The following is a 24152-nucleotide window of genomic DNA, read 5'->3' on the forward strand; positions in this document are numbered from 1 at the left end:
AAGCACTCACACACAAACACACACACACACACACACACACACACACATACTAATACACTTACACACACATTCATGCACTCATACATTGACGTGTCTGTGTGTTAGGACCTAGCCCGGTGGAAGAGTCGCAGGAGAAGCGTCTCCCAGGACCTGATCAAGAAGGAGGAGGAGAGGAAGATGATGGAGAAGCTGATGACGGGCGAGGGAGGGGCCATTTCTCAGAGGAGGAAGAGTATCAAGACCTACCGGGAGATCGTGGAGGAGAAGTAGGTCACAAGGCCATTTTAGGTCAAACCCTGGTTTCCATATTGTTGGTTGCCTCAATGTACAGTATAGCCCTATACCTACTCTCATGTTTCTTATATCCTAGCCTGTTGTTTCTTATCGCATCCTGGCTTTAACCATTTTTTTTATTGCTTTTAAGTGCATCAGGGGATCAGCAGCAATGTACAGAAATGTCTCAACAATGATGCTTTCGTCAGTGTGTAGCCAGTCACTTGGCCACTGTCTCACCTTGTCCTCCCGTGTCTCCTTCCCTAGGGAACGTCGTGAGAACGAGCTCCGCGAGGCCTACCAGTCGGCCCGCACCCCTGAGGAGGCGGCGTTGGTCCTCCACCGCTATGCCCAGCGCTTCACCATCAGTGAAGCGGTGCTGGAGCGCCTGCAACTGCCCAAGCTGCTGGACAGGAGCGTCTCTGAAGATCCCACCACTGCCACCAGCACACGTCTCCCCCTCACCCCCACCTCCCGTTCTCCCAACTCAACCTCCCCGGAAGAAGATCCAAATGGTCCTCTGAAGTACCTGAGGCAGCAGTCGCTCCCGGCACCCAAGTTTACCGCTACCGTCGAGGCCCAAGTGGCGGGGTTCCCCCAGGGTCAGTCTCAACGCCCCCAGATTCAGTCACGCACTCCTGAACCAAACCCCTCTTTCCAGGCTGCCTCGCCTAAATCTGTTCCTTTGCTGACGCCCAAGCCTTACATCCAATCCAAGGGCACACAGATGCTGGCGGGACCCAAGCCAGGCAAGGTGAGGCACAAAATGCAAGCTAATGGAGAAAAGGTTTTAGCAGTGTTATCACTAGTGTATTTTACTATGTGTGAGCCAGGGTTCAAATTACCAGGGTGTCGTGGGGGTTTTTGCACTCCCATGACAAATCAGGGCAGCTTCCAGAAGTGTTACGTTACTAACAGATAGTAAGATACTAACGTCCCCTGAAGTAGTTGGAACGTTTTGTTCAGCCTAGTATTCCCAGGGCACACTGAAATGCATTGTGTTAAATGGTCCCTGGTCTTGGCATTTACATTAGAATAGCAGACAGAAACCATAGCGATTGGGTGTCATGTTTTTAGACAGAAGGATAGGAATCCCATTTCCTTTTTCTGCGAAGTCGGTTGTGACGTCTCAATTTAGCACAACAGGGTGTTCATTTTCATCCGTGGAGAGCGATTTGCCAAATGGACCTATTCCAAAGGAAGTTGACATGTTTTTCGGTTATTACGGGAACAAACCAGCGAGCCACTTCTTTCCACTTTAGTGGCTGGAATGTCTTATTTGGAGCCGAGCGGAGCCTCCGCCTGAATGGGGGGGCTCTGTTCCGTATTGACTTAAAAAGTTGACAAGTAGGCCCTCTCAATATGAAGTGGGTCTCCAGGCAGACAAAGAGGGCCACACAGACTGAGGGGTGATTGTGGGTAGTGAGTCCCCCTGCATTCAACAACCCCCCCCCCCGTGTGTCTGGAGTTAGCACTCGGCGCTCCTCACACATACATTACAGCCTTTCATTCAGTCCCAGCGTGTTATCAGGAGCTAGCTGAATAGCTAATAGGCCAGAGTTAACATACATGAGTTATGGTTTTATTTACAACATGGGGCAACTTCTGGTCTGGATGGTCTGGAATAGAACTGTCTGGTCATATTGCGGTCATTGCTGTGGAATGTGGTATTTGGGATGTTTCACCCCAGTTGACTGTTCTTGCATTACTGTCTGATGGATCTTTTTGGTGAGGATGCAGTCACACTGTCTCAAAAATGGGATTTTAGTGTTTGATTTTTAGATTGAAATGCATCTTTGTGGAGTGTGCATGTGTTCATGTGTGCCCACATATGTATGCGCGCGCTGTATGTATGTGCATGCATGTTTGTGTTCTTTAAGCCTTAAGTCTGTGCACTCAGGTGGACGGCTTGCTGCGAGTGAACGGCGACATGGGAAACGACGAGGTCACCACTCCAGAGAGCGACGGAAGAACCTCCCCTGTACGGTTCTACCCTTCCACTGCCACGCCTACAGCCTCCTCTGACCCTTCCGACACACCCCCATGTGTGGCCACTCCCCCACCCACGCATAGCCCCTCCCCCAGGGCGAGCCCATTAACAGCCATGACAACTGTGGCACACGGTGGCACAAGCGCCGCAGTGCCACCTTCTTCAGTGCCAGGAGAAGGTGATGCCCAGGAGAAGAGTAATGCACAGGAGTCCATCCCACCTAGCCGTCCCACCTCACTGCCCTCGGTGAGGCTCCAGTACATGCAGCCAAGCTTGCTTTGTTTCTCTGAAGAAAGATATAAGTTATCAAAAGGGTGGTCATTGGATCCAAGGGTCTGAGTAGACCACACACCGCTAGCAGCATTGTAGCCACAGACTGTTAGCGCCACAGACTGTTAGCGCCACAGACTGTTAGCGCCACAGACTGTTAGCGCTAGCTGTCTAGTCGTTGTTTTTGAAATGTGTAATGAGCATAGAAAGACGGATACATGTAAGGAATTGGCAACACCTTCTAATTTTGAGAAATAAGCATCTTCTTCGCCAGGTAGGCCACTTGATTTCAACATCTAAACAAAGTGAACAGGCATGTTGTTCAAACAGTTGGAGTCGGACAGGAAGGTGTAGCCGTAACAACATACAGTGTCTTGCGAAAGTATTCGGCCCCCTTGAACTTTTCGAACTTTTGCCACATTTCAGGCTTCAAACATAAAGATATAAAACTGTAATTTTTGTGAAGAATCAACAACAAGTGGGACACAATCATGAAGTGGAACGAAATTTATTGGATATTTCAAACTTTTTTAACAAATAAAAAACGGAAAAATTGGGCGTGCAAAATTATTCAGCCCCCTTAAGTTAATACTTTATAGCGCCACCTTTTGCTGCGATTACAGCTGTAAGTCGCTTGGGGTATGTCTCTATCAGTTTTGCATATCGAGAGACTGAAATTTTTGCCCATTCCTCCTTGCAAAACAGCTCGAGCTCAGTGAGGTTGGATGGAGAGCGTTTGTGAACAGCAGTTTTCAGTTCTTTCCACAGATTCTCGATTGGATTCAGGTCTGGACTTTGACTTGGCCATTCTAACACCTGGATATGTTTATTTGTGAACCATTCCATTGTAGATTTTGCTTTATGTTTTGGATCATTGTCTTGTTGGAAGACAAATCTCCGTCCCAGTCTCAGGTCTTTTGCAGACTCCATCAGGTTTTCTTCCAGAATGGTCCTGTATTTGGCTCCATCCATCTTCCCATCAATTTTAACCATCTTCCCTGCCCCTGCTGAAGAAAAGCAGGCCCAAACCATGATGCTGCCACCACCATGTTTGACAGTGGGGATGGTGTGTTCAGGGTGATGAGCTGTGTTGCTTTTACGCCAAACATAACGTTTTGCATTGTTGCCAAAAAGTTCGATTTTGGTTTCATCTGACCAGAGCACCTTCTTCCACATGTTTGGTGTGTCTCCCAGGTGGCTGGTGGCAAACTTTAAACGACACTTTTTATGGATATCTTTAAGAAATGGCTTTCTTCTTGCCACTCTTCCATAAAGGCCAGATTTGTGCAGTATACGACTGATTGTTGTCCTATGGACAGAGTCTCCCACCTCAGCTGTAGATCTCTGCAGTTCATCCAGAGTGATCATGGGCCTCTTGGCTGCATCTCTGATCAGTCTTCTCCTTGTATGAGCTGAAAGTTTAGACGGACGGCCGGGTCTTCGTAGATTTGCAGTGGTCTGATACTCCTTCCATTTCAATATTATCGCTTGCACAGTGCTCCTTGGGATGTTTAAAGCTTGGGAAATCTTTTTGTATCCAAATCCGGCTTTAAACTTCTCCACAACAGTATCTCGGACCTGCCTGGTGTGTTCCTTGTTCTTCATGATGCTCTCTGCACTTTAAACGGACCTCTGAGACTATCACAGAGCAGGTGCATTTATACAGAGACTTGATTACACACAGGTGGATTCTATTTATCATCATTAGTCATTTAGGTCAACATTGGATCATTCAGAGATCCTCACTGAACTTCTGGAGAGAGTTTGCTGCACTGAAAGTAAAGGGGCTGAATAATTTTGCACGGCCAATTTTTCCGTTTTTTATTTGTTAAAAAAGTTTGAAATATCCAATAAATTTCGTTCCACTTCATAATTGTGTCCCACTTGTTGTTGATTCTTCACAAAAAATTACAGTTTTATATCTTTATGTTTGAAGCCTGAAATGTGCCAAAAGGTCGAAAAGTTCAAGGGGGCCGAATACTTTCGCAAGGCACTGTAAGTCTCGGAAACTGTTAAGTGAAAACCCACATATAAACCAGACCTGTGTGTTGTTCTTAGTCTGCATGCAGTCATAGATAGGATAAAGCAACATTGAGTCAGATAGGTCAGGACTTCAACAAAAGGAATGTGGAGGATGCCTTAACAGAGTATTTCTTCCTTTGTCTGTCCCTACAGGAGCTGCAGAGCACAGAGAGCATTGCGGAGGCGGGAGGCAGGTCTGCTGCAGGCCCACTGAAGGATGGGGAGACCAACACAGCAGCGGCTGCACTACAGCCATCTTCAGCTACAGGTCTGTTCCTATGGGTTACCAAGAATGCCGGTCTAACCTCTGCTACCCTGACACCTAGTGGTGACCATTTCTGTTGTTTTGTAACCCATCCAATCCTTTTGCTATTCAATATTCATGCTAGTCATTTATAACTCATTGTCTGACTTGAAAATGAACACTTTAAGTTATTAAACCATTTATTCACCTTGGTCTTCCTGTGGTTAAAGTCACATTATGACCCACTGTCTGGACCTGTACTCTGATGCAGAACCTTGCTATGATGCAGCTAAACGTGTGTCTCTGTTTTGTTTAAAGAGTCACAACACGCTACCAAGGAACAAACAGAAGCGTGTACGAATGCCACAGCGACCGGACAGAATGCCACAGTCCCCTGTCCTGTTCAATCAGAGCGCGCAACACAGCAAGCTCAGCCAATGACTGCACAGGTGAGATCACCTACCAACCAATCAATGGCCCCAATGCTCCAAATAGTCAATCATTTGTGCCCTGCTTTACCTCAAGCACACTCTTAGACGTAAAGGAGCCTGAAAGAACCTTTTGGGATTCTAAAAAGGGCCTTCGAGAAACTCTGTGTAAAGATTCAACCCTGAACCATTTTGTGATGGGAGGGGTTCAATAGAGTACCACAGTATGAGTCATAATACCCATAAAACCTAGCAGTCAAAAGGGAAATGGTTCCAATCGTTTTTTCCACCGTTCATTTTAAAAAACACTTAAAATAAGGGCAGTGTTTCATGTAGGCTTACTCTGGTTTGACATTTTGATAACCGTGTAAATCTCTCTAGGACAAGGTGACTTTTATCAATATATTCACCTGTATCTGAAAGCCACGCCCCTACTAAGCCATACCTCCAGTCCAGGGTTCCTCCATAGAATTAGTTGTGACTCGAAGAACCGTGGAGATCTTCAAGGAACCCCATTGCTAGTCAATGGTTCATATTTGCACCTTTGGTTCGATGGAGGAACCGTTAATGTTTCAAAGAGCGCAGAAGCCTTGCCCAGAAGCCTTGCCCAGAAGCCTTGCCCAGAAGCCTTGCCCAGAAGCCTTGCCAGGGAGGGTGCAGCACCATTTAACTTTCAGATGGAAATGCATTATGTACAACGGGCATGATTCTATACTGTGTAGAATAGAGTATCGCATAAGCTATGTAAATACAATTTATATCTGCTACATTCTAACTAAATATTTTGAATAGTCTCCTGGTCATGTTTTGATCATTGTGTTTATGACTTTTCTGGTTCTGATCTTAGGTCAGTGAGCCCAGCCTGAAATTGTCTCAGAGTGCAGAGGAAGTTGCTGCCTTGGCTGATCCAGGACCTGTCAGAAACAAACCGCCATGTGAGGCACCCACAACAGGTAATCAAAATCTGTTTTCAGATGAGAATGAACCTCAAACTACCTTTTCCCAATAGTCTTTATTGTATGCAGCCCTTTCACCTCTGCTATCACACACCCCAACTCTTTTTTCCCCCCTTGGTTCTCCAACTGGCACTCTGTGTTTTTGCTTTCTATCTTTCTATCTATCCCTTCCTTTTCTTCTCCTCACCCCCTGCCTCCTTCCTTCCCCCTCCTTCTCGCTTGTGCTGTAGAGCTGGCTAACAGTGCCAGTTTTCCACCAGAAACCGGCAACCCTAGGTTAGGCCTACGTTGGGAGTTCTTCGCCCCACCAGGTAAACTGCTCACTGAATAGTTGGGCTTGCCTGTAACCCCCGTTGGAGTTCACATACTCATACACTGTGCAGGGTTTCCCCAGTGCTTCCCTAGGGGCTGGGGGACAGCATTGGAAACCCATTTCTTCAATCTGTTTTTTTTTTTTACTGTTTTTTTTTTCTCGTTTATTATTGGGTGTCCTGTGGATCCCATTTATATTTTACATGAAGTTGGTATTATAATGCTGTAATTACTACATTAACAATGTTAATACAACAGTGTTACAAGTGTAACTACCGTGCCACTGCAGGTATAAGAGCAACTTCATGTAAAGTGTTACAGCATTGTTGAATGTTCCCTTTTGCACAGACCATCTCCAAAATGGAAACTGGAATTGTTAGCTCCTCAGTAATTAAAAATACCTCACAGCTCGTAGTTATTTTAGCAACTCAATCTTTAACTTTATACCTTATCACCTTGATTTGTTCCCTGCCATCTTTCACTTCATTCCCTAATTCCCCATGACATTCATTATGGAAATAGCTTTTTCCATGTGTTCACACAAAGACAGCATAGTTACCAAATGAGATGATAAAAATGTCCATGTCCACTCAGCATCAGCTCCTGTGTTTGAAAGATGTTTGTTTTCTAACCGTCTACTTTTTCTACTCTACTTCTGTTTCTTAGAGGGGGAAGAGCCGAAGCTTGGTAAAGTGCCGGTAAGTAGGTTGTAACAGCTCCTATAGTTTTTCCTGGTTGGGTTCTAAAGTTAAAAAAAAAATGTTTCTCATCTGGTTGAGCCAAAATGTGTTCATTAGGCCACACGTGAAACAAAGACAAGTGTTTCTTATTGGGCAACTTTAGGTGGCTCCCCGTTTCACTCCATTTCAGAGAGTGTTCTACTGTTTTGTGCCTACTGAGCACAATCCTTTTGTTGTTTTTGTAATATATTTAGGACCTCCCTAAGACCCAATGATTGATTGGTCATTCTTCATTGGCTCAGCCTATTGAATGAGGATGATGTACAGAGTGCCCAGCGTTGCTTTTCTCCTTTTCCCTTCATCCCCTCATCTCTCTTTTCTCTCTCCTTAGTAGGACTCCTTTGGCTAGCATGGAAATGGTGCTGTGGTAGATCAACTGTCTGTCTCCTCTCTTCCCTATTTGTGGATATGTGTGTGTACTTCGGTTTGTGGGTTGGCGTATGTATGCATGCTTGTGTGCACAAATGTGTGTGTGTGTGTGTGTGTGTGTGTGTGTGTGTGTGTGTGTGTGTGTGTGTGTGTGTGTGTGTGTGTGTGTGTGTGTGTGTGTGTGTGTGTGTGTGTGTGTGTGTGTGTGTGTGTGTGTGTGTGTGTGTGTGTGTGTGTGCGTGTGTGTTGGTGAGCCTCGAATGGGCCCTATCAGGTCACTCAGGTGTCATCCCCGGTAGTGATTCAGGCTAAGCGAGGTGACCGCTGGGCTTGGGACCCAGATGAGGAGCGAAAGCGTCAGGAAAGGTGGCAGCAAGAGCAGGAGCGCATGCTTCAGGTAGCCTGAGTTACGCTACTAAAGACAGAAACGCTAAGCCTGACTTAGCATGCTAAAGCTAGGCCTGAGTTAAAATGCTGCAAAAAATATGTTAACAAAAGCTGATGTTCTATTGACATTAGCAAAAGGTAGGCCTGAATAAGCCTGCTGTTTACTGAATATATGGTCTTCAGCCCCAGTTACATTTACCCAAAGCGGGTGCTTTCTATTAGCTTGCAGCCACATTTAAATTAACCCCAATATTGCTTTGGCATCTGCCTGCTCTGAGTCTGAAGTCGAACCCCCATCTGCTACTCACTGCTATGCAGACAGTGGCCACACGTTAGCAGCATTGCACAATAAACACTGTGTGCTATGGCATGTCCTGCATCTCACATTCACTCGCCAGATCCCCAAATCTGCCGCCAGTCAACCTCACACTCCTCCTCTACCCACCCATCATAGGATGTGTCTCAATTCTCCAAAGTAACATTCCTTTATCCTCACATCCTCACTATATTCTCAGATCTGTACAGAAGAAAGGGAGGAGATGAGGAAAGAAAGCCATTTAGACTATTGAGATCCACCCACAGGGTTTGGCTTGGCTGATGCATGAACCCTTGTCACCCTTGTCACCTTTGACCCCTAAACACCCTTGTCATTGTCTGGTGTGTCTGTTGCTTTGGTTGGCAGCTTTTTGATGGTTTGTATTTTCTCTCATCTTTACATGTTTCATCATGCATGCTATGTTTGTGTATGCCCACTTTTTTCTGTCACATAATTAGCCCATTTTTCTCAATGGTGCTTCCGACAGACCCGAAGTAAGTTATTTATTAAGATGAAATCCAATGTGAACGGATAGTTCACCTCAAAATCAAAATTGGTCCGATGTTTTCACATTTCAAAATGAACCTGAAGTTGAGTCTTCTATATTTCACACCATCTGTTGCGGAGATCTTTCGGTCCCACTTTAAACGAAGTACAACCTATAAAGGCTTTATGTTACACTGAGCAAAAATATAAACGCCACATGCAGCAATTTTTAAGATTTTACTTAGTTACCATTTATATAAGCAAATCACTATTGAATGAAATTCATTAGGCCCTAATCTATTGATTTTGCATGACAGATATGCACATGTTGGTCACAGATACCTTAAAAAAAAGGTAGGGGTGTGGATCAGAAATCCAGTCAGTATCTGGTGTGACCTCCATTTACCTCATTCACCTCAACACATCTCCTTCACATAGAATTGATCAGGCTGTTGATTGTGGCCTGTGGAGTGTTATCCCTCCTCATCAATGGCAGTGCCAAGTTGCTGGATATTGGCGGGAACTGGAACACGATGTCGTACACGTCGGTCCGGAGCATCCCAGACATGGTCAATGGGTGACATGTCTGGTGAGTATGCAGGCCATGGAAGAACTGGGAAATGTTCAGCTTACAGGAATTGTGCACAGATGCTTGCGACATGGGGCTGTGCATTATCATGCTGAAGCATGAAGTGATGGCGGAGGATGAATGGCACGACAATGGGCCTCAGGATCTCGTCACGGTGTCTCAGTGCATTCAAATTGCCATTGATAAAATGCAATTGTGTTTGTTGTCCGTAGCTTATACCTGCCCATAACATAACCCCACCGCCAGCATGGGGCACTCTGTTCACACCGTTCAGCAAACTGTTCGCCCCCACACAACACTGTAGACGTTGTCTGCCATCTGCCCGGGATTCATCTGTGAAGTGCACACTTCTCCAACGTGCCAGTGGCTATCGAAGGTGAGCATTTGCCCACTGAAGTCAGTTAGGACGCTGAACTGCAGTCCGGTGAATTCTCTGGTGAGTTCGACGAGCACGCAGATGAGCTTCCCTGAGGCGGTTTCTGACAGTTTGTGCAGAAATTCTTCAGTTGTGCAAACCCACAGTTTCATCAGCTGTCCGAGTGGCTGGTCTCAGACGATCCCACAGGTGAAGGAGCCGGATGTGGAATTCCTGGGCTGGCTTGGTTACCGGTGGTCTGCGTTTGTGAGGCCGGTTGTACGCACTGCCAAATTCTCTAAAACAACGTTGGAGGCGGCTTATGGTAGAGAAATGAACATTAAATTATCTGGCAACAGCACTGGGGTACATTCCTGCAGTCAGCATGCCAACTGCACGCTCCTGCAAAACTTTAGACATCTGTGGGGTTGTGTTGTGTGACAACACTGCACATTTTAGAGTGGCCTTTTATTGTTCCCAGCACAAGGTGCATCTGTGTAATGAGCATGCTGTTTAATCAGCTTCTTGATATGCCCCACCTGTCAGGTGGATGGATTATCTTGGCAAAGAAGAAATGCTCACTAAAACAGGGATGTAAACACATTTCAGTTCATGAAACATGGGACCAACACTTTACATTTTTGTTCAATATACATAAAGCCTTCATAAGCAATACATAAATGTTTCACAAATGATCTATAACCATGTGTCATAATCTACAAATGGTGTATAAAGGGTGTCATAACAATTCCTACTGTACAGTCAATGTCCGTGCCCCTGTGGAACTCTAATTAGCATAATAAACAAATTCCCATTCAAATCTGTCTGTTTAAACTAGAGATATATGTTGCATAGGCTGTGTCTCAATCGACCTCATCCGGCGATGTCTGCCTTCCGCATCTGTGGTGGAAGGTTGCAGAGCTGCAGCGCTGTTTGTCAGACCAAGAGAGGGTTAGCTAACATGCTAAGTAGTTGCAAAGTAGCTAAAAAAGTAGCAAGCAATTGCAAAGTTGCTAATTAGCTAAAATGCTAAAGTTGTCGGTGATGAGATTCAAACATGCAACCTTTGGGTTGCTAGACGTTTGCGTTATATGTTTGACCTACCACTTTACTTTTGTTTGTCTCAAATCTCTTCTTGTCATTGTTGATGAATGTATGCCGTCTCTCGTTGCCAACGACAACAGGAGAAGTACCAGCGTGAGCAGGAGAAGCTGAAACAGGAGTGGGAGCGAGCGCAAAGAGAGGTGGAAGAGGAGGAGAGGCGGTACCATGAGGAGGTGTGTGTGTGTGTGTGTGTGTGTGTGTGTGTGTGTGGTGTGTGTGTGTGTGTGTGTGTGTGTGTGTGTGTGTGTGTGTGTGTGTGTGTGTGTGTGTGTGTACTTGATGAAGATGGCAGGGTTGAGAGTGTGTATTTGCAGTGTTGGGGAGTAGTGAACTACATGTAGTTCAACTAGTAATTCAACTACATTTTGCAGTAGCTTGTTGGTAGTTAAACTCAATTCTAGATTGTGTTTTCTGTAGTTAATCAAAAAAATGCCATGTAACTAACTACTGGAACTACACTACTTTTTTTGCTAAAATAAATATGAGTGAAGTAGGCAATCATTTCCTTTCTTGTTTGGCACCAGTCCTGCCTAAATCTCACTTGAAACATTGTTTTTGTGTTTAACAGGCTAAATGACACATTCTGTTAACATATGACCCAAAAGTGATCTGTTCATGTACTTTTGTGTTCTATGACATTTCAGATTGAAATAAGATAATTTTTCACGAAGTAATACTTTTTCAAAGTAACTTTAGTTAAGTAATCTATCTTCTTCTTAAGGGTAGCTTTAGTGTAGCTTAACTTCTTCCAGTGTGAAGTAGACGGTAGCTTGGTAAGCCACAGTGCCTTCAGAAAGTATTCTGACCCCTTGACTCTTTCCACATTTTGTTAGGTTACTGCCCTATTCTAAAATTGATTAAATCGTTTTTTCCCCTCATCAATCTACACACAATACCCCATAATGACAAAGCAAAAACAGGATTTTATACGTTTTTGCTAATTTATTAAAAATGTCAAATGTAAATATAACATTTACATAAGTATTCAGCCCTTTACTCAGTACTTTGTTGAAGCAGCTTTGGCAGTGATTACAGCCTCGAGTCTTCTTGGGTATGACTCTACAAGCTTGGCACACCTGTATTTGGGGAGTTTCTCCCATTCTTCTCTGCAGATCCTCTCAAGTTCTGTCAGGTTGCATGGGGAGCGTTGCTGCGCAGCTATTTCAGGTCTCACCAGAAATGTTTGATCAGGTTCAAGTCCGGGCTCTGGCTGGGCCACTCAAGGACAGTCAGAGACTTGTCCTGAAGTCACACATGTGTTGTCTTGGCTGTGTGATTAGGGTCGTTGTCCTGTTGGAAGGTGAACCTTCACCCCAGTCTGAGGTCCTGAGAGCTCTGGAGCATGTTTTCATCAAGGATCTTTCTGTACTTTGCACCGTTCAACTGCCGTCATGTGCCTTTTACTGAGGAGTGGCTTCTGTCTGGACACTACCATAAAGGCCTGATTGGTGGAGTGCTGCAGAGATGGTTGTCCTTCTGGAAGGTTCTCCCATCTCCACAGAGGAACTCTAGAGCTCTGTCTGTGTGACCATCAGATTTTTGGTCACCTCCCTTACCAAGATCCTTCTTGGCAGCCAGCTCTAGGAAGAGTCTTGGTGGTTCCTAACTTCTTCCATTTAAGAATGATGGAGGCCACTGTGTTCTTGGGGACCTTCAATGCTGCATAAATGTGTTGGTACCCTTCCCCAGAAGGGTACTAAAACACAATCGATACAATTCTGTCTCGGAGCACTACGGACAATTCCTTCGACCTCATGGCTTGGTTTTTGCTCTGACATGCACTGTCAACTGTGGGACCTTATATAGACAGGTGTGTGCCTATCCAAATCATTACCAATCAATTTAATTTACCACAGGTGAACTACAATCAAGTTGTAGAAACATCTCAAGGATGATCAATGGAAACAGGATGCACCTGAGCTCAATTTCAAGTCTCATAGCAAAGGGTCTGAGTACTTATGTAAATAAGGTATTTCTGTTTTTGCTTTGTCGTTATGGGGTATTGTGTGTAGATTCCTGAGGATTTTAATTTTTTTCTCAATTTTAGAATAAGGCTATAACGTAACAAAATGTGGAAAAAGTCAATGGGTCTAAATACTTTCCGAAGCCACTGTATGTATGTGACTGCTGACTGAAAACAAACTTGTTATCATCCTATCAGTGTCCTCCTACCTTTTCCCTACAATGACTCTTTCCTGCATTCTGCCCTCCCTCTCAACCTAACTCCCTCCCTTCATCCTTCGATCTTCCCTCCTTCCCCTCCCCCTTTACCTCCTCCCTCCCTCCTTTTCTCCCTCCACAGGAGCGCAGGATACTAGAAGAGACTGTGGCCCCCCTGACCCCCCTCTCCTGCAACTTGCCCTCACCCATCCGGGGTGACGCCCCTACACCAATGGACCCCCAGGACACCATCGTCCGGTCGCTGGCTGACTGGGAACGCAAGCAGGAGCTGCTGGAGAGGCAGGGGGTGAGAGCAGACGTCATGTTGGGTTACCTTTGGAATCAAGCTAACATTTTTGAATTAGCCATTTTATTCAACAGTAAATATCTGCAAAGAGGCAATGTGTTTTTTGTTACACTGGATTTTAAGGTAATACAACTTGACACAGTTCAAATGCATTATACTCAGTGTATGAGTAGGGACGTGGACTTCACTAATCCAGTGAAATTGTGAACTAACCGTTTGAATTTATTGAACAGCTAATATGTCCCATAAGGCAATATGTTTGGTGTTTCAGTGGATTTTAGGGTGATTGTAACTAACCCTTTGAAACTGCCTTTATCTCTCTTCATCCACCAGGGGAGCACAGAGAGTGTGGAATGGAAACGACAAGACAACGACAGGAGTAGTGACATCAGCACAGCGTCCAGAGATGAGAGCCTGAAAACAGCAGTTAGGTCAGTCTGAGAGCGTGCGTGCGTGTGTGCGTGTGTGCCCTTGAACCCTACAATGGGCGTGAAAATAATGACTTTCTATTTATTATCATGGCTCATTAATGACAAATGTTTATTTTTTTGTACCCAAACTGAAACTAATCAATCATTTAAGCAAACAATCAATCGTCCACAGCTCGATCAGCCAGAACAGCAGTCAGACAGACAAGCTGACTCCGAGTCTGAAGAACGGTCAAAGAGCACCACCCGTCATGGCCCAGCCCCCCAACAAGAAACAACATCCAGAGGTCTTACTAGACTGCACCAAACCCAGCCAGCAGATGCCCTCTCGGGACAGGAGGTATGTGTGGGTGCGGAGGGATGTGGGGTGGGGTTAGGGTGCATGCGTGAGTGTGAGTTTGTTCTATCATTCACAGGCTAATATACACTGTATCATGCAGAGAGGTTTCTCTTTTTGTTTTTAAGTTAGTTTATTGAATGCTACTCCACATCTTCTATCTGTTTGATGGACATGCCTTTTACCCAGATGGCCTTGCCTCACTGTCATGATAACCTGTTCATCTCAAACCACCCACTCGCCACTACCAACTCACTCGGAGGGCCCTCCGTTGTCACGTGTTGCTGACAAAACTCTGAGGGTGACTTCCAGAGAGTGGCGAGGGGTTCAATAAAGCCATCAACGTTGGGACACACTAGTGACTTGAATGATGCAATTCGTGTTCTACTTTTAAATAATAAAACAAGCATAACATTTAAATGAACAAATCCAGCCTATCGTTTTACGAGACATAAAGCTCAGTAACAGTTAAACATTTAATTTGGGAGGTATTTAATCTGTTACATGTCAAGACATAAACAAATTCACGTGGCATGTAATTAGGCACGACTCTCCATTATGTTGTTCTGAATTGCACATAATTCCAAACACATCACGGTGCATGTTGGGATAGCACTTTGCTCTGAATTATGCAGCCTTGCTGGCTTGGCTGAAGTGGCTATCGCAGGGTCTAATTATCCCCATGCACCCTCGATAAGTTTTACTCCATCAGCTTTGGGGCACTTGTGTATATGGTGGAGGCACACGTGAATGAGCAAATGGAGGGCTGCGGGAAAGGGAGTGATTTGGGATTCAGTGAAGGCTTTATAGATTAATGACGACAGAGATGATATATTTACAAATTCACAAAAAAATGTCCCTTATTTATAATTGTCCAACCAATAAAAATGTAATTTTTTTGCGGTTCAAGAGATAAAAAAATTCATAAAATAAAAACACATATTGGTAAACCTACTGCCTATAGTGCGAATTTGTAAAATGCAGCTGTATTGCACACTGTATGGTCAACAGAATTGGCAACAACATCTGTATTTTCACCTATAACAGTGTTTCCCAACTCAAGTCTTGAGTTCCCAACAGCACACATTTTTGTTGTCAGCCCTGACAAACTCACCTGATTCATCATTGAGGGCCTGATTATTAGTTGACAAGTTAAATCAGGTGTGCTTGGGGTACTCGAGGACTGGAGTTGGGGAACACTGACCGATTGAACCTCAACATTGTTTGCTTAGCTCCCATACTTTTGATTGGTCCAGTTCATACTAATGGATTCAATCATGTCCATGTTGCTAGGCAGGTCATCATTTTGCATGTTGCTCTTCATCTCCAGGTGTGGCTCTATTGAAACCATGGGGCCCAGTCCATTAAAGTCACCCACCACATGCCCATCCGACATGCCTCCATCTCCAAACAGGTATTTTGACACATGTTGACATATTGTACACCAGAGGGCGCCAAACTCAGCTCCTTGAGACCACTCACTGCTGCGTCTGTCATCTGTTATATTGAGAAGGACGTTGAACTTAGAAGACGTTTCTGGTATCTCAAACTGGTATAACTGAGTCACATATACTGTAGTAGTAGAGCACACCCCCTCCCGAGTGGCACAGCGGTTAAAGGCACTGCGTCTCAGTGCAAGAGGCGTCACTGCAGTCCCTGGTTCGAATCCAGGCTGCATCACATCTGCCTGTGATTGGGAGTCCCATAAGGTGGCGCGCAATCGGCCCAGGTTTGGCCGGGGTAGGCCGTCATTGTAAATAAGAAATGTTTCTTAACTCACTTGCCTAGTTAAATAAAGGTTACACATGTGGAGTCATATGCTTTTACTACAGTATATGCGAGTCAGGAGGAATCGACAACCCTCAATCCCTAAATGTTCCATTCACTATCACTGGACCATACTTTGTTTGGCAGCGCGGTCGTTCAGTTTTGTGCTGCTCAGTTGTCAATCTGTGTTAATCTGGACCATATTCTCCCCTGCAGGTCGGTGAGCGGTAAGAAGCTGTGCTCCAGTTGCGGCCACCCTCTGGGCAAAGGGGCGGCCATGATCATTGAGACCCTCAGCCTTTACTTCCACATCCAGTGCTTTAAGGTCAGTATCACGCAGGCAGGCGTGTGTTAGGTCAGCACCGTATCGTCACAGCACCACATCCATCCATAGGTAGTAGCCACAGGGCCATGACTAATGCACTTGATGATGAATTTCAGTCCAACCCGTAGACCCCCCAATTCCCCTTGTTGATCTTTAAGGATAGTACAGGGGCAAGTAAAATGTCCCACCCAACCAATCAGAAGGCAAGGTGAAGGATTTTCCATATTGCTTAAACCTTTTCGAATCCTCTCTCATCAATACTTTAACCGATGCCGCCAGCTTTGTCATTGTCAGATCAGCGATTACTACAAGGAAGTAAGGATAGAATTATGCATTTTCAAAGTATTCAAACAAAGCCTATGTCTTACTTTGCTTCCACCTTCCTCTCCCTCTCTCTCTCTTTCTCTCCCTCCCTGTATTTCTCGCTCTCTTCCTCTTCCCCCTGCAGTGTGGGGTCTGTAAGGGGCAGCTGGGTGACACCGCCACGGGGACAGACGTGAGGATTCGGAACGGCCTCCTCAACTGCCACCAGTGCTACATCCGCTCCCGCTGTGAGTCACACACACACACACACTCACATCCCCGCTTACACACACACACACACACACACACACTCACGGTTACACACACACGTATACATACTTGCATACACATTATCTCGCTCTCTCTTTCTCGCATACACACCTTTGTCTTCCTCGCTTTCACATGATAAATCGCTACATCACACGCTGATTAATTTATTTCCCTTTTCACAGTATTCATTTTGCTGATATAGGAGTATCATTTACCAAATTGCCCCAGAGAAATACATGTATTTTTCCTTAATCCAATTGAATTATGATTATCATCTATTAGAGAATTTACCGTTGTGCTTATTATTGCTCTATTTCATTTCAGCAGCCGGCCAGCCAACCACATTGTGACGACATTGGGAAAGCACAAGGATTACGGAGAAACTGTCTCCCTTCTGCCTTTTTCTCCAGTAATCGACATATATGTGTGGAATGTGTCTTGTCTGTCAAGGCCTATGTTGGGATTTTTGCAATATCTGCAATTCACATCCCATGACTTTATTGAAATGGGCCAAAATATTCCTGTCCTTGGAAAATTGTGTGCGCATTGAGTATTAGTGACTGATCGTAGTAGCCCTATGGATTATATTGGCCCTGTATGATCACTGCTCAGAGGTTCTCATTTCCTCGTTTCTATATGCACCCGCAAGCCCTTGTGAAGATGGTGGCCATTTTGATTCTGAGCTCTGATACTGTCATTTGGTGTAGACAGTATGACAGCCTCCATCACTTCCAAACTGAATAGGAAACTCCTGAAAATAGCAATGCAATGAAATACAACAAACTGAGTTTGGGACTTAGACTAAATATTTGTTAATAAGAAAACCTTTTCTTTGAATCTCTTGTATGGAGGTTGTTAGATAGGCCTTACTAGTCTTTCATTTGTAACTTCAGCTTTTAATTTGTTCCTTAAGAAGGTTGTCAAGATTTCGAATTAAAGTGTCAAGTATTGTAATAGAAGTGCATACCATTTTGATGACTTGAGGTCTTTAGAGGTCATTTCTTGATGGTCAGCAAAAGTCTTAGAAAAGCCAGATTTTTCCTCCTGATTTAGATTTTTGCTGAAACCACAATTAATCCAAACTCTGGTTTAAATTCTGCGAGTAAAATAGTTTTTCTGCCTTTCTTATATTTACAGGAAGCTCGAAAATTGACTGTTTATCTTTTATTTATTCCCTATTGCTTTAGTAGCCTACTGGATTTAAAAATATACCGTGCTGTTACTAGGATATACATTACAGTAACATCGCACTTTGGCCTGAAAAGGTCATCCTTTTCTCTCTTTCTTTGCTCGAAACAAATATCCGCTTACAAAGTTAGATGTACTTGATTTTAGAGCAATAACAGGAACTGGTGCATGTGAACTGGTTGCGCTTGTGGAGGTTAACAATTGTCATTAGTACGGATGTATGCTGCTGTACTAAACCATTCGGTTTCCTCTTAACCAATTCTCTTTAGGAATTTCACGCTTGAAATGTCATAAAACATGTGCCTTAGGTAAACAGGTGATTGCACGCGCCAGGGAAGGGAACCCAATTACGGTGTCCACTTAAGTATGACTGGTAAGAATGGGAGGTGTTTGTCCATTTGAGTATGATTGGGTAGGTTAGGAGTTTTTTTGTCGAAATAGTGCTAAATCACAGAGGACACTGCACCAGGACTTAAAATCGCCCCACTCCAATTGTTTTGTTGTTGATATATCCCCCTTTATTTTTTGCTCATGTCATAGCCTACCAAACCTTCCATTCTTTTCTCATGATTTCGTGATTTGCAGTGATAGTCTTTACAATTTAAAACGGAATTTAGAATATATCTAAGACATATGGTGGAAATATTTAATATCAGCCCTTTGCAACAACAAAAAATGCCATTGTTTTTTAATTGTGTTTCCAAATGTTTTTATTGTATTATAATGAGTCTATATGCCTCTCTATGCCCTGTTGACAGTGGTGACGATTTTGGTAAATGCTCAGCAATAGAAAACAATTTTCAACACACACAAAAAGAATCATTAGGCCTACTTGTTGCGTTGTGAAATTATGGCTAAAATGTTCTTACCAGCAGTTGCACGTGAGTAACATTTGGTTGGATATAAACTAAAGACCAGTGCCAACAGTTTGAGAAGTTATACCAGTTGTGGATATATGTTAAAATGGACGTAGGCCTATTCCAAATCATTTGCTATGTCGAAATAAATCCATAGCTTACTCTTATATCGGATGTATGATCCATTCTCAAATGTAGCTTACAACTTTGCCCGTCTGGGTACATTTTTCTGACATACTGTATTTTTAAGCTTCGGTTCTGATTGTGTCTTTTTTACTTTTACTTAAGAAATGAATAAATCTCGGCTAATTCTGCGGGGGGGGGGGGCATCTTTGAGACAGAAATATCGATATTGTCTTAGCAGGATGAATAGCTTGGGAATTATATTTTATGTCTAAGTTCTGTATTTATTGTAATATTCACCTGAACACTATCCGAATATAGATAAATGTGATGTTCAAATGCAATGGCTTTATAGTATACTGTATGTTTATAAATAAAATGTAACAAAATAAATGGACTTGTGGGTGTCTGTAGTTATATGATATTATGAAGTAATGTGCAGCATGTGGGCGATTCGTCTCAGCTTGTCAGAAAGCGTCCTTTCTGGCGGGATGCGCTGTCCGTGGTGCTGAAATCAATCCCCAGCCATTAGAATGGGACACGGCCGCCAGAATGGTGTCTTTCTGTGTATTAGGTGACTTATATTATAGATGTGCATGGTAATACATTATATTATAGAATCCATGACAAAAGTTATGAAATAATGTGATTTAATTTGTGAGAACCAATATGTGAATTTGACATGGATTAGGGAATCAGAAGATAATAGCAATTTATTTGCGAATTTGGTTAACCTTTTTTTTTTACTATTTTCTATGCAGAATAGTAGCCTAAGGTCTTTGCTTACATTTTGTCTAAAGATGTACAAAGAAAAACATGACAAAGCAAATTTGATTATTATTTTTATCATCAACAACCATTTCAATGGTACACCTGGAAAACTATGTGAACATGTAGAAATATTTCCTTCTTAAATATAAGCATTCATTACCTACATATAAATAGCTTTCAAATCCTGGACAAAACATGTTACATTATGCTCACAAAATGGGGGAAATTATTATAAAATTGGACAGAAAAGACAACATGCAAATAAAAATGAAATAAATACAATGCTTGCATCCATTCCCTTTTTTTACGCAAAATAAATTCGCCAGTTGTAACTTTGTAAAACATCAAAAAAGACTGTGATTCTACAAGGGGAGTATGGCCTATGGTCAACTATAGGATACAATAATACATATTAACACTATACAATTTGAGCCACAAAAACACAGCCTTAGAAAGACACACAAAACAATTAGGCCTACGTATTCCTGTCAGCAGTGAACTGTTGTACTTTGTGCCTTTTTTTTGGGAAATAATGCGTGTTCATTTGATATCAACAATTGAAAAAAACTACATTCTTCATGAGCCCTGAAACAGTGACGTATAGGCTACTTATACATAGCAAGTTGCGTCAGGAAATTGACAAAATAGTCGATGTCTCATTCGATAATAAGCAGAGATATTCGATATATCAAACACCTTCAGTCAAATCAGAATGTTGACAACTTAAAAAAAAACAAAGCAGTTGTAGCCTACAGTGTCCGATATATTTTGACATCTGGTCCTATGATGGGACTGCGTATGAATGCGCAGCTGTTAGTGGTTACTTGAACCAGACAGTTATAAGTGCAGAATGACCACAATACCAGACGATAACCGAGAAGAAAGGCGTGAGGCAAAAAAATAAAAGTAGTAATCTTCATCTTTTTACAACTGCGGTTATGATAGGCCTATCAGTGTCCTTCTGTCTGTCTTGTAACATCCCTCCTTCCACGACTCAACACTCCTCAGTCACCGGAGTCAGTAAACCATGTTTCTCTTGTTGATTTTGTCAATGGGTCTCCGCTGTATTAGAACATGCTTGTCTTTACTAATGTAGCTTTGGCTCCGTTCTGTCTTTGCAAAGAGGACAGTACGCTGGCGAACGGTCCGCCCAATGAGTCCGGGATAGAGGTGATGGTGCCGGGGGCAGAAGCCCAGCCTTGACTCGGTGTGTTTCCACACATGCCGGGAGACACTGATGTCTTCCCTTGGTCCACTTGTCCGTTTCCGCTGGAAATGTTGACCTGGCCACTGGTTGGACTGGGCCCGCTGCAGTTGGACGTTGGGACGGGGTTGGGCCCTGGTCCTCCGGTGCTGTCAGGATCGGTAGATTTGGTCTCTTTACTGTCCTCGTCCCTAGAGTCCGAGTTCTTCCCGGAGCCATTCTTGGCAGCTGCAGCGGCAGCAGATGCCGCGCGCTCTTGCTTGCGGAATTTGGCGCGTCTGTTTTGGAACCAAACCTTTACAACGAAAAACACGACCCAAAAGATTTAGACAACTGATAGTGAGCTTTTAAAAAAAATTGTCATTAAATGACATAGGCCTACCTACTGTATATGTAAATGACTGAAACCATTGTCATTCTGTCAATATTGGATGATGCAATATGATACTGTTTCCGCATATTGACAGTCGGAAAACAACCGTCAAATGTGTAGTTATTCACATATAAGCATACAACAGTGTCAGCCTAGGAGTTCTGTATGGACCTGATTTGGGCAAAAGTCGTAATAAACCAAATACAATTTTTTTTTAACCCCAAAAATGTTCGTAATGACTCGAGTGCACTTGGATGAGGTGAGGATAGCGCCGGATAGCATAGCCTACCTGTACTCTGGCTTCAGTCAAATCGATTTTGAGCGCCAGCTCTTCTCGTGTGTAGATATCCGGGTAGTGGGTCTCAGCAAAAACCCTCTCGAGCTCCTTGAGCTGTGCGCTGGTAAAAGTGGTCCGAATGCGCCTCTGCTTTCTCTTCTCGTTCAGTCCACCATGATCCGTAAAGAGTTTGTAAGGAACTGGGGGAAATGAATGTCAACGTTAAACTTATTTGCATTGGCAATAGCTATAGAGTAATAGAAAGATTTGATCATACGTAATTGCAATGTTGTCCGTTTAAAATCAATCCGAATTAAAACGATTCTGTTGAAAATCGGGTTATATTGTTATTGTATTTTATAATCTGTTAGATTTCTTGTGGATTAGTGCTAAATTGAGACCAGTGATGAAATGTAATGTGGTTAATTGTAATGATAAACTAATTCTTGCTTTGATATTGGGGTTCAAGTTTGGAAACGTGTCATAATGTTGCCATCAGTCCCGGTAGTTGCTATTGTAACTCCAATTCCGTGTCAATAATGAGCTTTAGTCTTTGGTTATCTAATTATTTTCGAAGCTTTATGTCTCATCGCAAAGTAAATAAATTATGCCTATCATTTTGGCAGCTTAAGATAATTTTGTTGGCGGTTTGGGTGTGACTGGTATAGTGTAACCCCGTAACTGAATTACCGATTGCCTGCAATCGCTTCTAACGTGATAAATTATTTCATTTGTGTAAGCAAATTTCGTTTGGTAAATACTAAACACATTTCCATTTTCAAATGCAATCAAGACGTCCTATATACCCGGGTAGAGAGCGTGGAGTGGTGGACAAAGTTGGCGGTTGCTTACCTGCAGCGTACGGGCTGCTTTGGTGGTCCCGCAGGGTCCCCAGACTGCAAGACCCCGGCGTGAGCGACGGGCAGCCGGAGGTAGACCCAAACGTGGTCCTGATCGGATTGTACTGAAACCCACTGGCTTGACTGCACGAGCTGAAGTCCGCGTAGGCTGATGCCAAGCTTGACGTGTCCATCCCGGCCATACATGACTCGTAGGCAGAGGAATTTAAGTAAGAATACTCCATTTTATACATTTGAAAAGGCTCCGTGGATAAAGAAAGCAGCACTTCCCAGGAAAAATGATAAGAACGCGAGATATGTTGGGGAGAAATGAATTGCTTGGATTTGACTGTTTTGGAAAGAGGCTAGACCGTGGGTAGATGTGCACTGCTCGGCGCCTGCTCCAAAACTGGCCTCCTTTATAGGAGCTTCGCCCTGTTTTATGAAAAGCCCCCTAAGAGCCGCCTAGCCTCAGGTCTCTAGAGCATATAGTCCTCATAATAAACTTGGCTCTTTCCGCTTGGACAATAGCAAAGCGTTTGGTCTTATTGCTAGCGCTTTTTTACATGACAATAACTCATCAGTCTATTGGGCTGGCACTGTGGGACCGCGCTGTCCAACCTCCCTATCATTGATCCCCTGCATCTCTAATTAGAATTTAATACCACGCCATTACGAGCCAAGCCCCCCCCCCCCCCCAAGCGCGCTATCCACCTCTCTCCTTTCTAACCACCATCTTGCCCTTTAATTCAATCACACCACTTGGAAATAATGAAAGTTGGGTGACGATTCTCCCTGATCCAATTTTCCCCAAGCTTTTAAGCCTTTTAACCGACCGTATACCTTGGGCAGAATTTCAGATAGTATTCCCCTTCTCTCTTCTTGCCTTTTGATCACACTGTTTTGCACTCTTTCTTGGCTAGAAGTACGGATGCCTGTATTCTATACCTTGTAAGAATGTTAGCTCGTGCGTAATTTTACAACAAAGGTAGATCTCAGGGGCGTATGAGATCTGTGTTGTTGTTAAATTACACACCATGTAACACTCTTACACAAGGTTGGATTGTGGTTTTTATTGTTTAATAATTCTATAATCATTTTTATGATTACTTTTATTACTATTATTGGACTTTTGGTGTTATTTTGCCCTACCACCGTTGTTGTTGTCTGACTGTTGTTGTCTCAACAACCGAAACGAAAGTAGCCTGATCGAAAACAAAATGGTAGGCCAGACCGGCAATGTTTCATTTTTTAAATCCACATTATTATAGGAATATAGGCTATTCATATAGTAAATACTGGATGGGTATAGTCTATCCCTATAAAACAATTATGATAGTCCTGTATTATTTCAATTACTTATTAAGGTAAAGCCGCAGAATAGGTTTTATCTTCTTCATGTGCACCGCGTGTTTCAATTAAACTTCGGGGGTATTTTTAATGGTTCAAATTAGTTTGTTATTCGTTTTATTGCATTCATTATCCCCTTCATTTGGCCAAAAATATCTTTCTAATTAATGTAACTAAGTTGTGAGCAAGCCATCGGAACTTCTAGGCACACAATATTAGGCTAATTTGGTTTTGGTAATAAGGTGAACCTTTTTGTAAGGTGGCCTATTGTTCTTTCATTTGATCACGTTCGTGCCCATAACCTACATATCATATTTTCTGTTTTGTCCACAGACTATTTCTCCAAGGAATTCTTGCCTTTCTAAAGAAAAATGCTGCGTGGCAACATTTCATTCGTTGCGTAACGTTTATTTTTCTTCCACTGCAATACTA

The 24152-nt window shown here is 43.4% G+C and overlaps 2 protein-coding genes across 10 annotated transcripts in view; one reads left to right on the top strand and one right to left on the bottom strand.

Moving 5' to 3' along the window:
• The window catches only part of LOC106611539 (LIM and calponin homology domains-containing protein 1), a 169101-nt gene extending 149798 nt beyond the window's left edge, over positions 1–19303 (top strand). For 7 of the 9 annotated variants that reach the window (XM_045723843.2, XM_082955847.1, XM_082955848.1 and 4 more), the window contains 16 exons: positions 106–266; positions 541–1027; positions 2174–2509; positions 4709–4823; positions 5118–5248; positions 6075–6180; positions 7162–7193; positions 7879–8001; positions 10922–11014; positions 13144–13308; positions 13642–13739; positions 13912–14076; positions 15404–15487; positions 16057–16165; positions 16614–16716; positions 17063–19303. In XM_045723843.2, coding sequence (XP_045579799.2) covers positions 106–266; positions 541–1027; positions 2174–2509; positions 4709–4823; positions 5118–5248; positions 6075–6180; positions 7162–7193; positions 7879–8001; positions 10922–11014; positions 13144–13308; positions 13642–13739; positions 13912–14076; positions 15404–15487; positions 16057–16165; positions 16614–16716; positions 17063–17088 — 2334 coding nt within the window. In that variant the 3' untranslated portion in view covers positions 17089–19303. The remainder of the gene's footprint in view (positions 1–105; positions 267–540; positions 1028–2173; positions 2510–4708; positions 4824–5117; positions 5249–6074; positions 6181–7161; positions 7194–7878; positions 8002–10921; positions 11015–13143; positions 13309–13641; positions 13740–13911; positions 14077–15403; positions 15488–16056; positions 16166–16613; positions 16717–17062) is intronic. The other 2 variants (XM_082955846.1, XM_045723847.2) reach the window with 2 other exon arrangements.
• A 432-nt stretch (positions 19304–19735) lies between these two features.
• On the bottom strand, positions 19736–22969 carry LOC106611542 (paired mesoderm homeobox protein 2B). The gene is made up of 3 exons (XM_014211844.3): positions 22384–22969; positions 21544–21731; positions 19736–21176 (listed from the first exon to the last, which is right to left on the bottom strand). Exons 1-3 carry the CDS (start codon positions 22622–22624, stop codon positions 20745–20747), a joined length of 861 nt encoding a protein of 286 aa, XP_014067319.1. The 5' UTR covers positions 22625–22969; the 3' UTR covers positions 19736–20744.
• Positions 22970–24152: the final 1183 nt, after the last annotated feature.

This window comes from Salmo salar, chromosome 09 (genome assembly GCF_965601325.2).
Source record: "Salmo salar chromosome 09, fSalSal1, whole genome shotgun sequence".
Lineage (NCBI taxonomy): Eukaryota > Metazoa > Chordata > Actinopteri > Salmoniformes > Salmonidae > Salmo > Salmo salar.

Coding starts and splice junctions, on each gene's coding strand:
- LOC106611542 (XM_014211844.3), bottom strand. CDS start 22,624: ATGTATAAAATGGAGTATTCTTACTTAAATTCCTCTGCCTACGAGTCA. Junction 21,732..22,383: donor AAGCAGCCCGTACGCTGCAG/GTAAGCAACCGC, acceptor CATTTCCCCCAG/TTCCTTACAAACTCTTTACG. Junction 21,177..21,543: donor TGACTGAAGCCAGAGTACAG/GTAGGCTATGCT, acceptor TTCGTTGTAAAG/GTTTGGTTCCAAAACAGACG.